Raw genomic sequence first — 14,961 nt, forward strand, 5'->3', positions numbered from 1 at the left:
CAAAGCTGTGGGGTGTATTTTCCTTTCCCCTATCAGAGAGTATGAAAGCAACAGCCAGCTCACAGGGCCCATTATAATGCCTACAACCTTTTCTGGATTTATTTGCTTGTTGTTTGTTTGTCTTATATAAAACTATAGAAATTTTGAATGAAGGAGAAATTGAAGATGTACAACACATAAAACTGGAAGTTTCACGGGAATGTTTGTGCATATACTACCGCGTGTCATATTGGGTGTTGTGTAGCCTGGTGTGACATGACAAAAAAAAAAAGGTATTTTAAAGAGTGTTATAAAAAGTTTGACAACCACTACCAACTGTGAACTGTGCTTTCTCTCTGAATTGCTTTGAAAATAATGAAATCATCTAAATAATGAGATTTTTATTTTATTTATTTTTTTATTCATGCGAAGTTCTTTAAACCAAGGTTCCACAATGGTTTTTCATTTAAATGTGCTCAGCAGGCAACCCTGTCACACTGAGATGAGAGGTTTTGTTTGGGGAATTTCTTCCAATGCTAGCCAGGTAATGTGATGTGATTATTAGGAGGCTTGGGATGTTTCTGGTTTGCTATTCTTGGTTTCAAACTGCCTTGCAATAAGACCAGCCAAAAGGAATACCAACAGATATTCCCTTTGTTACAATAACACTTGACAGATCTACTTCACACAAGGGCCTCCTATTGAGAAATGTGCAAGAGAAGTGAATACTGATTAATATGAAATAAATAAAACCACGCTGAAGTGGAGGAGCTATGAAGCCTGCTCACGGGAGCCTGAATGTAATTTTGCGAGAACTGTTTCACATCCAACATGATTATAATTACTCTATTTAAAGTCAACAGCTTGCATGCTCTGTATTGCTAACATTAGACAAAGACCCAAAAGCAGCACTTTTCTCTTGTTTGCCACAAAATCATGTTCATCACAAACGTAGGCCTTTGCCCCCCTAGCAGGATATTTTCCATCTTATTGCTTCGCTTCTTGTTTGCACATTGGCAATTTTAACACCAAGCAGACAGCATGAAAAAGCTACGTTCAATGACACCAGGTCGAACTCAGTCTTACAGATGCCAACATCACTTTACAGATGTCAGGAAGACGAGTTGCGCATTACCTTGTTTCCAGGGGGATGTTGCTGTTGAGGAGCCAGTTGTCCTGTGCGCCGCCAGAGTCTTGCCCGTTGGCCGGACCCTCGGGAGGAATGGAGCTGTCTGTGGGCGCGGGACTAGGGTTGCTCCGTGGCGTGTAGTTGCCCCTGTTCAAGGAGTTAATGGAGGCCGCATGGTGCTGAGGATTGGGAGAGTGGGAATGGGAGAGTGGTAGAGGAGGTGTCCGCAGCCGAGAGTGGTTTTGAAAGGCTCCGTCTAAACACAGAAGAGGGGAGAAAATAAGTGTTAGGGACAAAAAACTATGAAGAACAAAGAATGCTGCTCATTTGCCTTGTGTTTTTAGGCACCATCGGCGCACACCAAGACCCCCAGATTATTTACTGGTGCATGTTTCAAAAAGACTTCAGAACCACTGACTGTGTGTGTGTGTCTTAGCAGGTTTAATTTAGCGCCTCACTGTGTTATTTCAACTCCCCAAGCCTCAATATTCCGGCTGATTAATAATTAGCTGTCGTTCCACATAAATTCACACCAAAAGACTCTTCTGACTGAAGAGCTACAAAGCCTTTACACTGACCATTTTAGCTACAAAGCCTTTACACTGACCACTCTTAAAAAAGTCCTTCGTCTGCTCATTATTTCTCCCAACTGGTCTCAATCAGAGCGCTCTCTGGCTCCCACAGAGACCTGGGACAGTTTACTCAGTCAGACCAGATACAGGCTCCTGTGTAAACAGACAAGCAGTCCTCCTCTTGAAACTGACCACTTCTTCAGGCTTTATTTAGCCAGAAGAGGTTGATCGAGTCTGTGCAACCTGTTTCACTCTGTCTTGTGCACAACCCTTCACCACAGCCACAGCCCAACTGAAAACAAATTAAAGGTCTGCACGGGAGAACCAAAAAATAATGGCATTAGCTGTGTCTTCTTCCATGATCGGCTGCATGTTGGAACACATCTGCAGTTTTTTAAGCAAACAAAACCTTTGCTTGGTTTCATTTTTTTTTTTTTACCACATCTGTTGTCACTTTTCATCAGAGGATCTGAAACTATTAGATATGAAGCCTGGAAGAACAGATTGTACCCAGAGGCCTTATATGCTATCTGATACTCTGTGCACTTCACAAGATAGAAGACCAGTGTCCTTGTGCACTCTGTATCCATTTATTTCCACATCTGCTAAGCCATTCATCAATCAATGAACTCCTGGCTTTACACAGAGTGAAAGAGTGGCTTTTCTTTATAGCAGTAAGCCTCCTTTATTTCACAGATATCCACAACACTAAATTGCCAATTCACAGCAGACAAAGTGGAATATAGACACACAGAGGGCTTATTTTGTATAATCAGCTCCTTCATTAAATCAATACCTGCTCGTGCCAGTCGAGAAGCTTAGAGACTTTCCAGATTTTTTAGGGGACAGGAACATGAAGCTGGCATATCAACATGTGTCAATCAAGGCAGATAAATTAACCGTCAAGGCGCAGAACCAGTTGTGCTTAGAACAAAAGTAGCATTATGTTTCAGTGCTTGAGGCATTTTTCCGAAAATTGAAAGAAAGCCCATTGTGTTCACAGATAATGTGCTAACGAGAAGCCCGGCAAGAAAAAACAAGGGGAAAATATAGTGTGGTGCATCTAATCCGCAGGCACCTGTTTAACTCTCAGCCTGTAAGCCTTTCAACATGCATGGGCTTCACAGGAAGCTTGGCAATTTCACACACATGACAGTATTTCAAGTCTTTTTTTTCTATTTCTAGTCTGTACATTCCACTTGCCAACGACTAAAAAAGCAGAGAACACCAAGGCCCCCTTCAGACCTGGTATCAACTAAATTAATTAAGATGCAGAGAGGATGCGTCTGCGATCCGATCTCATTTGGAGCTGGTCTGGACCACATGTGGCCACAACGTTCTGTTAAAAGTGTGGAAGCAAATGTGTCCAGGCCACATTGATGGACCGTCTCCTCAACTGACATCCTCTGCCACAGTCTAATGGCTAAAACCTGATTTCGTCGTAGAGCTGTGCGCAGTGCATTGATTTGCTCGACCTCTCCTCGCCCCCTGCTCTCTCTCTCACACACACACACACACACACACAAACACATGTCTGTCAGTCACACTGCGATGGCTTAAAAACAACAACACGTTTGTTCTCTGTGAACAGAAATGATGTGCAGTGAGGTCCAAAAGTCTGACTCCCTGTTCGGTGATGCCGTACGTACGTGTTTATTTGCATATAGAGCGACAGAGTGAGATCAGATCACAAGTGGTCACTGGAGACGCATGTGCAGACGCATTCTAATGCCAGATGTGAACTGACATGCTTAGAGCTGTCCACTTGTGATCGGATCAGCCGGGAAGCATGTCACTGCCAAATCTGAACAGGACCTAAATTTCCCCCTCAGATCTGATTTTAAACCTTTACCCACAGTCAACAAATGGAGCAGAATCGACCAGTGACAGAAATTGGGTTTCATTTCTTTTCATTTTGGAGACAGAGTGCTGTATCATGCATCTGCTGCTCTGACAGATGGCTCCATACTGAGCACACTTTTGCACAATGCTGCCCTTGTAATTAGCTGAGACACAGCGAGAGGCACACCACAGTCCTGACTCCTGATGAACAATAGACTAGTGTGTGGTAAAAACCACGTGGTTGTTGATGACCTCCCTACTGCTCAGTAATGTACCTGATCCCTACAGCCATCAATAAGGTTATGCTAATTTGATACGGGGACAGCAGACATATGCAGAGAGATATATCACATGGACAAATGCCTCACTGCTCTGGGAAGTCTTTACTGCTTGGTAAACAAATACTTTACTTCTCATGACAATCTAGCAAATGTGGGGAAACAAGTCATTTGTTTTTTTAACACATGGTTACACTTTTCCTCTGTGAACCATACCTGAAATACATCAGAAACTACCACCACAGGAATGAATCGAAATACGTATATACAGTTAGCTGATCAGATGTGTAGTATTTACTGCAAGTCTGTGTTTTTGTAATGGAAGGGAAGAGATTCATACATTTACTTTTAATTAGACAAATTATCAAGTAATTTGTATTCATTCTTATTCATCTGTGGACATATGTGCATAAAGAAAAAATATTTGCATATTTTGCATAAGAGCCTCATTTGGTTATTTTAATATACAGGACAAGCTATGCGAAATGCAGATTTACTCAATTCTAACATTACAGTCATAAATATCAGATTGCAGTAAAATCTAATTTAAACCAAGTTCCCCAATGTACAAGGATTAGGTTTAGTGTTAATACTTAATGCAGTGCTCTGCAGGAAGTTAAAATATTTGTCAGTAACCGGGCAGTAATATTAAGTATTTAATATAAAGTTGTACAGTTTCCCCCAAATGCTCCACACTCTGCACAAAGCTGCTCCCAAACTCGTCCACTTCACTTGTCTAATTATTTGCACATAAGCCTTGATCATTATAATACATAAATGAATATGTTCTACAGAGAAAGAACTAGCTGAGCTGACTGTATGCATGGTTGCCCTTGTCCAACCAACAACCCTTAAACAACTGTGCAAGTAGTCTGGTAATTTCTGCAGAGATAAATAGAGATAAACAGGAAGACAAGAAACAAGACTGTTTATGAGACAAAGCACAGGGCAACACAACCCCCACAGACTGTGGTGAATCAGCAACAATTATTCACCACTATCCAAAGGACAGAAAAAAATAAATGGTTTTCTATTGACCTGCTTTGCACAATGAAATTGGCAAGAAAAGGAGATTAATTTGTTATCACAGAGACAGAGAAGGGGGCTCTGCTACAATAGCCAAACTTTCACATGGCATTCAAAGCAGAAGCCTGAAGATATCTATTCAGTCTGGGAATGTGTGTTTTCATTTTTCTTTCTAACAGATGTATGCACCGGTTCACCTCCTGATGCTATTCTAGACAAGTAATTAAGGCGAATCCACTTCATTAGCTGGGACCTCACCCCCTACCCTCAGAGATAACGGGGATGTCTGTTTAATGGTAAGATGTTATAATTGCCAACTTGTGAGGTATCAAATCACTACACAGTAAAATTAAAAGTGATTGTACCTTTCTAGAGCATTCACGAACAAAACAAAACGCAACATATATTTATAGCACCTTATATATCTCAACTGATGCAAATTTAGGTCATGGATTACAAGGAAGAAGTTACTTTTTGACTAAGGATTTGTAATCCAGGATTTTAACAATTTAACGTTAACTGTGAGATTTCTGAGCACGTTAACTATTCATGAACTTAACAACTTAACTCGCTTAAATGAGGAAAAACCTGGAACATGTATCTCATGAGTGTGAGACACTATTCATGTTTTGGTGCTGATATGCTGTCAGCAGAGTAGAACTTTTCCAAATCTGTTGTATCATAAAAAATAACAAATCTTACTGTAGGAACTATGCAGCCTTGGCAGGCGGACTATATGAGCTTCCCATTTCTAAAAAGTTCATGGTGAATTTATTCAGTGCAATTACAGTATCATACACAGAATGCTGTATATATTGTTGTGGGTGCTGTTTGGAGTTGTAGCTAAAGGTGATACAAATCAATACATCCTACAAAATAAATAATTCAAAACATCATAAATATTAAAATTCACCTTAGGGTTGGTCGTACTTCTCTGACTGGTAAAAGTGTGTAGTAGTCAAGCTGACGAACAGCCAATAGGTATTCCAACTAAAATGTACCATGTGCAGCAATGGAAACTGAAACTGTGTTAAAGCTTTTATTTGAGTCGCTTTTCTTAATCTCAGTGAATTAATTTAACATCAACTGTCTGAGTTACAAAACTAGATAACTATTCACCTTGCTTAAGGGATTGGTTAGTGGAAAAAAAATAACTACAACAACAACAAAAAAAAACCTATCCTGTTTCTTGGACTATATGAAACAGCAAACTCAAATTGACTTGTCAGTAATGATAACCTGAGGAGAGCGCCTGCAAATCTCACCCTCCACATCAGCTGGCGTCCCACCTGACTGAACTCACTGATGGTAGTCATGGAAACAGTTCAGCAAACTTCATTCAAGCAGTAAATCTGTATGTAAAGGTTCAGACTTTATTTCATTGGATAGATATCTCATAGGATACTTTACTTAGTAACCAGATGGTACCAACTCTAAGTGTGCAGCTGAAGTTTTGGCAGTTCTTACAGTAGGAGCAGCCGATGTAAACAACGTGAAATTGCATGTTATGTGTGTATTTATTTATTTATTGTAACGGGGAACTGTCATCTGAATTTCCCATTTGGGCATTAACAACATTTTCTGAATCTGAATCTGAATCTGAACTGTAGTGTGCTATTCAAATATATCAACTTATTTGATAGCTATTTGTAAACCACTGAATAATTTACCCTCTTGGTATAGTTCTTCAATTACACATACACAGATGCCATCTAAGAATTGTCCATATTTGCCTTTCTACATTTTTAAATGTCAACACATCTAGCCTCTCTTTATATATTGAACGGATCCCACTTGTAATAGGTTCATGCACAACTTTTTGCAACGGTTCTTATTTTATATATACCTACAATCTGTATCTGGAAATTCAGTATACAGTACTGTATGTATTACATTTGCATACATGAAAAATATTTCTGTGGGAAATGTATTTTGCCACATTTAGTAACATAATAGAGGAACTGGATTGTAACTCCATTTGCCACCCTGTGCTGCATCAGGGAGGAGGTCTGACAAGGACAGCGGATAAAATCACAGAGGACTGATGGTCACACCTGATGAAATAAAGTGATATGACATGCCCCAGACACCCGATCAAGGCACTGAGGTGTGAGCCATTCGATACAGAATTAATCAAAAGCTATCCAGCGCCCAGATAAATCATTAAATCTTGCTTACTGCTACAGCCCCTATGGCTAATCATAGGAGCAAAATTTCCAGTTGAGTACCATTTGTCTATAAAAATACAAATAGAATTTGTCATGAAGGCAGTGAAGCTGCACTTTCTCCTGGCTCCTTGAAGCTGGTTCTCTCTGCCGGCCCTGCTGTTTCCAACACCATTAGAAATGTCTGAAGGGGAAAGTCACGCGGGAATACTAGCTGTCTTTTCTGTACTCATTTGAGAGGTAACAGGTACCACAAACAACACATGGTGGATATAAAGCTCATCTATCCACTGCTTCTCTCTCTGGGAGTGAGGTGAAAAAGATCTTCTGCAATCTGAATACAAGTTCACCTTCATCACTAACAGGAGAAGAAAAAAAGTCAGCAATTATATAATATTTTGTAACATCCAGCAGCTGTCACTGAGGTCAAAACTGTAATACAAGCAAAAGTAAACTCAAACATACGGACCACAAAATATAGAAAAAATATATACTACACATTAAGAAAATGTATCAATTTAAACATTGAAAACTGTTTTATCTCAATCTAAGGTTTACCACAGTTTGCAGCCTAATCCATTAGGACCAGTCCTGGCATATGCTTCTTTCTTCCTTTCTGTGATCAAATGGATTTTCTGTCAAGTTTTTGAGCTGCCTTTGCAAGAACAAGACAAGTGGTTATGTATGCTCTGTTCTGTATGTCACTCTGCTGCATATCCATCAAGAGGTTGAGGATTTTGTTAGAGGGCACAGATGGTCTGCAATTATCATGGAATGAAAGTAATGCATCTCAATTTATGTCATTGAAAAGAAGATATGTAGGTATGCAAAATGCATTATCCATGGTCTCTGTGCGCTGACGAACGGCAAGTTGAATGAAACTGGACAAATTGTCTATTGGCTCCAGTACAACAACTCAACATCAAGAGCAGCGGATTCCGTTTGATACGTCAACTCAAAACTGAAACCTCACATATTCAGAAAACAAGGACATGGCATGGGCACGCCATGTGCTACTCATTAAATTATTATCTAGCCTCCGATAGTTTAATTCCTCATGGTGTCTGTGGCTAAATTACTTTCTGGTGTGACCTCTTTTAACCAGATCCCCCCCTTGCAGGAACAGGGGAGGGAGGGGAGGGATGATTAAGCATTTCAAATGAAGACTTATTTGAATTCAGACACAGCCACATCCCCATGCCTTCTACCCGGCTCAACATTCCTGCTTGGTCAGCTGTGAGGTCGTGGTGTGTTGGCTCGTTTCACCGGGGAGCCCGGCTGTACTGAAAGCCAACACTGGCCGACCCCATGCTGTTTTGCATTAAGAGATGCTAATGCTGGGAGGTTGCAGTGTCTCAGATCTTTCGGCTCAGCGTGGCAGCGGGCTCCCACTGGCAGCCTCCCCAGGAAGAAGCCCCCGAGAGAAAGCCGAGGGCCACACTGAAACACATGCTTCACAAAAGGACTGCAGGCTTCAGCGAGCAGCCTCGTCAGCCACAGAGACCCTGGCTCAGTGTTCTTCCAAATGAAAACAGGATCCCAGAAAAAAATAAAATAAATAAACACTGCTGCCTTGGAGGCTACTAATGTGAATAACGACATGCTGCTGAAAGCGTTTACTTATTCAAAATCCAGCAGAACATTTTAAGTCCTGTATGTGGGCTCAGAGATGACCTTGAGCAAATGTAATCCCAAGTGATAAAAAGCCACCTGTTTTCCAGTGCAACAGATACACTGTGAGCCAATTATTTTAGGCATATCTTTTTTTCTTTTTACCTCGTGGTTATTTACTGAAAATACAAAAGTAGGCATTTCCTCCTCTGTGTCAACTGAATATTTCTTCAATAACTGACCCATGTGTCAAAGAGATCTGATTTGATATTCCAGTCATTTTTGCCATGGTGACTTTTAAATTACTTTTTTTTTTTTGGCTCATGTAATTCCCAATGAAAACCTGAGATGCATATTTAATTCACGATTACATTACAGTTAGCAACATGGCCCTTTTTTCTTTCTTTTTTCTCTCCAGCCAGAACTTAGACATCTGCATCAAACAGAAAACCATTCAAATTTCAGTTTTAGATATTAAAATGGGCAAACAAAGACAGTTTGTTTAAGCCTATTGGATACCTAGATGTGCGTCCATTACTCTGTTCTGTACACCCAATCTGCACCACAACCTATCTGGCTCACTCTAGTTCTGTCACCTTGAAAAGATTACGTTTATGTAGCTGAGGGGAACGGCGTCATGACACATTGGACAAGTATTAATGAAGTCACTTCTTTCCCTGAAATGGTGAAACCAGCTTGGGTTGACAGAGTTATTTAGGTACAAATATTATTTGCCACGAAAGCTTTGGGGTCTGAAAGTAATTTACATACACAGCCATAAGACATCACTGTCTCCTGAGTGAAAACTTTACACACAAAACTGAGCGAGGCAAATAACTAAATACACAAAACAATATCCACCTTAAATGAGGATTAGCCATGCAAATTGTCTTTTTTTTTTCACTGAACCAACTGTGCTAGAAATCACATTTTTCATTAAATTCAAGTGGCTGCTTCAAAGAACAGCCAATGGGAATACAATGTGTTGTTCAGTGGAGTGGAAGAGTAAAAATAAATTTCAACCAAAAAGAAAAATGAAAAATATGCAGATTTGAATAAACAAAATCTACAAGCTTATAAAGTTTTTGGATGTGATGTGGAAAATGCATGAGAAGGCATAGAGCAAGCTTGTGTGGCTCAGTAGGTGGTTTTAGAGAATCAACAATGGAGGTTTTTTTTTCCCTCTTTTTTCTTACTGTTTGTAACTGGCCCCTTCACTGTCAAAGATTTTCTGAAACCACACAATGAAGAATGTCAAAGAAGAGCCTCAAAGAAAAGAGGATTTTGCATAATTTACTGTTTCTTTTTTTTTTTTTTTTTTAATGCAACACCAGCTAGGTGACAGGTTATCAGAGTGGACATCAGCATCAATAGAAAGAATACTGGTTTGATATCTTTTGGAGATATGAGAGTTGGAAAAGGCTTTGCACTATAGCGAGAGACACACAGGAACATGCTGTACTTTGCAAATTAAAAGCCTTACAAAGCCTGAGGATGACTGAGGTAGAGCTGGGATATTCCTCCTCCTACCCCTTACTGACAGCCCGAGGCCAACCTAAACGCTGCACCTATGCAAATCAGTGTCATTGTTATGAGACAAATCTGCCGCGGTAAAGGCCAGTCCTCCCACCCGCGTCCCCTGAAGTCATGTCACTGCTGGGTGACCAGCTTGTTGCTACTGTGGAATTAGGAAGGGAGAGGGAGGGAGAGGGGTGGTGGTGGTGTGGTGGGGGGTGGGATTTGCAACGGGATTAATAACTCATTCTCCAGGCTTTCTGAGCAGGCAGCTGGAGCACTTCGGAGTTTGATGTACTTCAACCCTTTGGGTAGTTAACTTGTAAGCTCGATCAATTATTTAGATCATTTTATTTTGTTTTGTGTTTTTGCAGGGGCCACTGGGAGAAGCGAGTATCTGCTGTAGACGAAAGACATCCACATTTCAAATATCAAAGAACACCTTATTCAGCATGCAAATTGATGAGTTATGGGAGACACACGGCATAAATCGCTTAGTTTGAATGACAACTCTTTTTTTCATGTGGATGGATCATAAATAAGAATATATAACCTGCTACATGTTCAATTGTGACCATGTGGCCATAATAATAAATCTACTTTCCTGAGGTTACCTTGAGGAAATACTTGACGTGATACTATCGCCGTGGCATTTTTCATACGCCATGCACTGAGTGCTTGTGGTGTTATAAACAAAGTGAGGATCAAGACACTGAGCCAGTAATGAATACACAAGAGCCTATGAATCTACAGCAATCAGTTATATGAAAACAGACAAATAATATAATATCAGCCCAGCAACACAAGCCCGAGCAAACTTGAACTGAGACGTGTCGAGAAACATCTTCAATATAATTAAATGAGTACGTTAACTGCGGATACAAAGTGTGGCTGCCACTTAGAAAATCAAACTGCACATGTTTTTACTGTGAGTGAATTTTTGTCAACTGTCAACACAGTGCGGGTACAAATGTCATTCAGTCAGTCTGAATGAATGTTGAGCCAACAGCAGGAGACACTGAGTATTTCAAGAGCGATGAATAGCTGACAGTTATTAATGAGAAACCACATATGCATTTCTTCAAACTTCATTTAACTCTATCTAACTCTATCTACTGTCTGCATTTGAGCTGTAATCAAAGCACACACAGAAAGAACCTACACTATGTCTTCCAGGGGCTAACTCTGTTTTTAATACAAAGTTCAAAGGACCCCTGTGACTGTGTTGCACCTGGTATGCAGTAACCGTCTTTTGTTGTTTCCTATCCAAGGTGCAGAGGATGCATGCAGCTGAGAACTCTACAGAGGGAATGTAGTTGGTTACTCCCACCAGCGTGCAATGAAACTGAAGAGAAATATCTGTGACAAATATCTCCTGCTGAACCAAAATGGTCCATCTCTTTGAGCGAGGCTCTGAACTTTACAGACCTTTCTTCAGAGAGTTCTGTGCATTTCCTGAGGCTACGTATCGACTCAGAGTTTCTACGCTCTCTCATGGTGCTCAGAAAAAAAAAAGGGACATATTCTTGCCCATAGCCATCTGCATGACCTAAACACAAAATGTCCAGGAGCAGGGAGGCTAACCTCTAGAAAGCAACAGTAGTTTGAAAACCAACTCACCATCAGCAGTTGCAGTGGCAGGAGCATACAGGTTCCCTGAGCCAATTTTAACTAAGAAAGAATTTGGGCCAAACTCATCCTCAGAGTCAGAGTCCTGGGCTGGCTGAGCCGCACAGTTACCTAGCAACCCTCCCTGGCTGTCATTGGCTGCAATGGAAGGGGGAGGGTATGGGAGCTGCTCAACAGGGGAGGAGGAGGCGGATGAACAATGCAGCGGAGGACCTGTGGACCACAAACAGAGACAACACATGGGGAGGGGGGGGATGAAACACACCCAAACACAGGCAACATCACATAGGAGCAACACACTCACACACATGCAAGACTTAATTCTGACACTTCAAAAACAAACAGGGACACATACGCCTTTGTCTCTGCCACCTCACCCCAGCGAGGAGGAACAATGCAAACAAGTGAAATGACTTTGAGATACAATAGAAAAGGCAAATGCCTGGCACCGGTTTAGAGAAACACAAACAGCAAAACAACCTTTTGGGATGTTAAACGGGAAAAAAGGAGAACAAATCTAGGTAAATTTGCTCCACTCCTAATAAAAGGCTACCGGTAATTGGTTTGTGTGTATGCTCCCACAAGGCATACATTGAATGCAGAACAAGAGCGTATAAAAGTCAGACAGACCTGCTACATAAAACACAACAAAAAAAACTTTAAATTTAAAGGGATTCTTTTGAAACAATATTATTTCACATAACTGTACTTCTCCAAACTACAGAAATTACACTAGCAGACTTCCATTTGTGTGCTGTGCAGCAAGCATATGAATATGTTCCTAAATGTGGCAGAGTTGTTAATACCCCCTCCTGTGGAAACACATAACCCTCGCCAGCCAAGAAATGAATCCAACCTGAACCAATCCTTCCTATTTCTTCTGTGCTCTTCATCCATCTCAGCTTTCCTCCTCACCAGTAATATAAAATACCACCACGATCGGACTGGCCAGTGGCCACTCACCTCAACAGCAGAATATGAATCATTTACAGGTATGATTGTTGGTAGCCTCTTGTTGTAAGCCAATATGCAGTCCCCATATCTGACATACTAGTGCCATACGACGGTTTCTTCTTTCAAGACTTATTGGCTGCTGCTGCCACGCTGTCATGGGATCTCCACAGAGCTGCTATTAACGTATGATTGACTTTTGATGCAGCCATGCACCCCGCTGAAAATGTCGTACTTTAGAGACGCGACTGCAGCGAACAAAGCCATCAGATTAGCACTCCTACCCCTCTTCCCATCACTCCATTGGTCTTGATGTCGAAATTCCTGCTGACTGGACTGTCATCCATCAGGAGAGATAAATTTCCTCTCGCTCCGTAATGATCCCTATTAGAGTATTAAAGTACGACTCACTGACTCGCATCTAATTAGGAAACAATTAGTGATATTAACATAGCAGCCACGGCCCTACACAAGCAGCAAATGTCCACTGCCCCAGAGAGTCATAGTTTGTGCTTTATATATATACTTCACACCACACACTTCATTTCTCTCTAAACCCTCTAATGCTGGTGCAGTAATGGGTGCAGAGGCAGCGTCGCCATGCTGTGGGTTAATGACTGTGACATTGTTGTGCTTGAATATACAGCAATGTACAGTCTGGAGAGGAGCTGTCGACAACAACATCATTACACTCATTCCCAGAATCCCTAAGATAAATCTATGACACTGCATTTAGCATGTGACACAATAATAACAGTTAGAAACCAAGCACCAGTCACTGAGTTGGTATCTGCCACAATAAAAGCCAGGAGACAAGACTGAAAATCGACACATGAAAGAAAAAAAAGTGAGCTACACCAGGTCCTTGACTGAATATTACAGCTTTTTCATCAATGAGACAGGAAAAGATTAAAGTCCTCTAAAAAATGGACAAAGTTATAACCTGAGTGGAGTCATGATAGTTGTGCTCAGCAGCCATTAGTCTCGTGCACAAAGGTTTTACTGTCTCCCTGTGTTTAATTAATACTGGCTTGTGCAGTTCATGCCAAAGCCTCATGCACAGAGAGTCACAGACGAGGCCTGGCCAGGCAAAAAGCTACAGCCTGAGATAGCCACAAGTTTCTCTGGCTGCCAGACTTGATTGACTTTGCCTTCACTCACTATATTACTGCAGCAAAAAGGGACCTTTACTTAGGAGCCCCCGGACCATCCGTTACCGCCTTGGTTCCTGACAGCTTCAGGAAGCGCCAGTGATTTTGGCCTAACTGCAAATGTAGGCCAGCGATTACTACATCGAAGGTCTTAATCAGCTCATTAGCAATCAAATTCAAAGAACAGCCTAACAAATTGATGTTCCCGTCCCAAAAGAAAATGCTACTTCTATGTCTTGTTATACAATAAATTATGTGTTTATGAATTAACTAAAAGTGTACCAATTTAATTCAGCACTAATTACACTTTAGTTATGCGAGTAAAGATGAAATGATCACGAAATATGACATCCTGCACATTACTAAATTAGATTAATTTATAAAAAGCTCTGTAGAAGAACAAGTGCTGTACAGGTAACATTGTAAAACATAACAAAAGTGTTTCAAGCAATGATAATTCAAGAGACATGAACCTTAAATCAACACTTAAGTTCAAAGAATGACATTCATTTTCAAGGCAAAAACGATAACAGTGTGTGGTACTGGCATCAGACAGAAGCTGAGCAACAGAAACAGCAGAAACGTGAAATGTGGGCGGACAGCTATGCAGCAGTTTTTTCTTCTTCTTCTATAACCCCTCCACTTACAACAAATAAGAAAGTAGGTGTTCTGTACTCAAAAACTTTACAAGGATACATGAACATTGATGTTAATGTAATGGCTACTGCAGAGATACAGTACAGTGTTGTATTTGGTTGCAGGGTAATTTCTCCTCCTATGGGATCACTCTGATATTTTTAGCTACAACATTGACTGCAAAGCAGATTAAATATAATGACCTAAAAGTAGTGGTAGGCAATATTGAAAATATACAGCAGGGTGCAAAAGTGTGAGACCTCTTTCCCGTTTTGAGAACACGCAATGCCAATGGAATATAATAGCAAACAAATTTAATTAAAGATATTTTGTCTGTTTTTACTTTCAACAGATTAATAATTTCTGGATCATTTAACCATAAAGTATTGTTTATATCCTGCTAATTTAATATTACCTAAAACTGTCTTGTTCATTGACTGAAAAGAAAATCTGGCATATTTACAATAAATCATTTTT

The 14,961-nt window shown here is 40.6% G+C and overlaps 1 protein-coding gene across 9 annotated transcripts in view; it reads right to left on the bottom strand.

Moving 5' to 3' along the window:
• tenm4 (teneurin transmembrane protein 4) overlaps positions 1-14,961 on the bottom strand; it is a 145,049-nt gene that overhangs the window by 78,907 nt on the left and 51,181 nt on the right. For 8 of the 9 annotated variants that reach the window (XM_085795900.1, XM_085795898.1, XM_085795905.1 and 5 more), the window contains exons 4-5: positions 11,738-11,959; positions 1,115-1,364 (exon numbers count right to left, since the gene is read on the bottom strand). In XM_085795900.1, coding sequence (XP_085652026.1) covers positions 1,115-1,364; positions 11,738-11,959 — 472 coding nt within the window. The remainder of the gene's footprint in view (positions 1-1,114; positions 1,365-11,737; positions 11,960-14,961) is intronic. The other variant, XM_085795906.1, reaches the window with a different exon arrangement.

This window comes from Trachurus japonicus, chromosome 13 (genome assembly GCF_045865225.1).
Source record: "Trachurus japonicus isolate A0001 chromosome 13, Traja_1.0".
NCBI classification, from domain to species: Eukaryota; Metazoa; Chordata; class Actinopteri; order Carangiformes; family Carangidae; genus Trachurus; species Trachurus japonicus.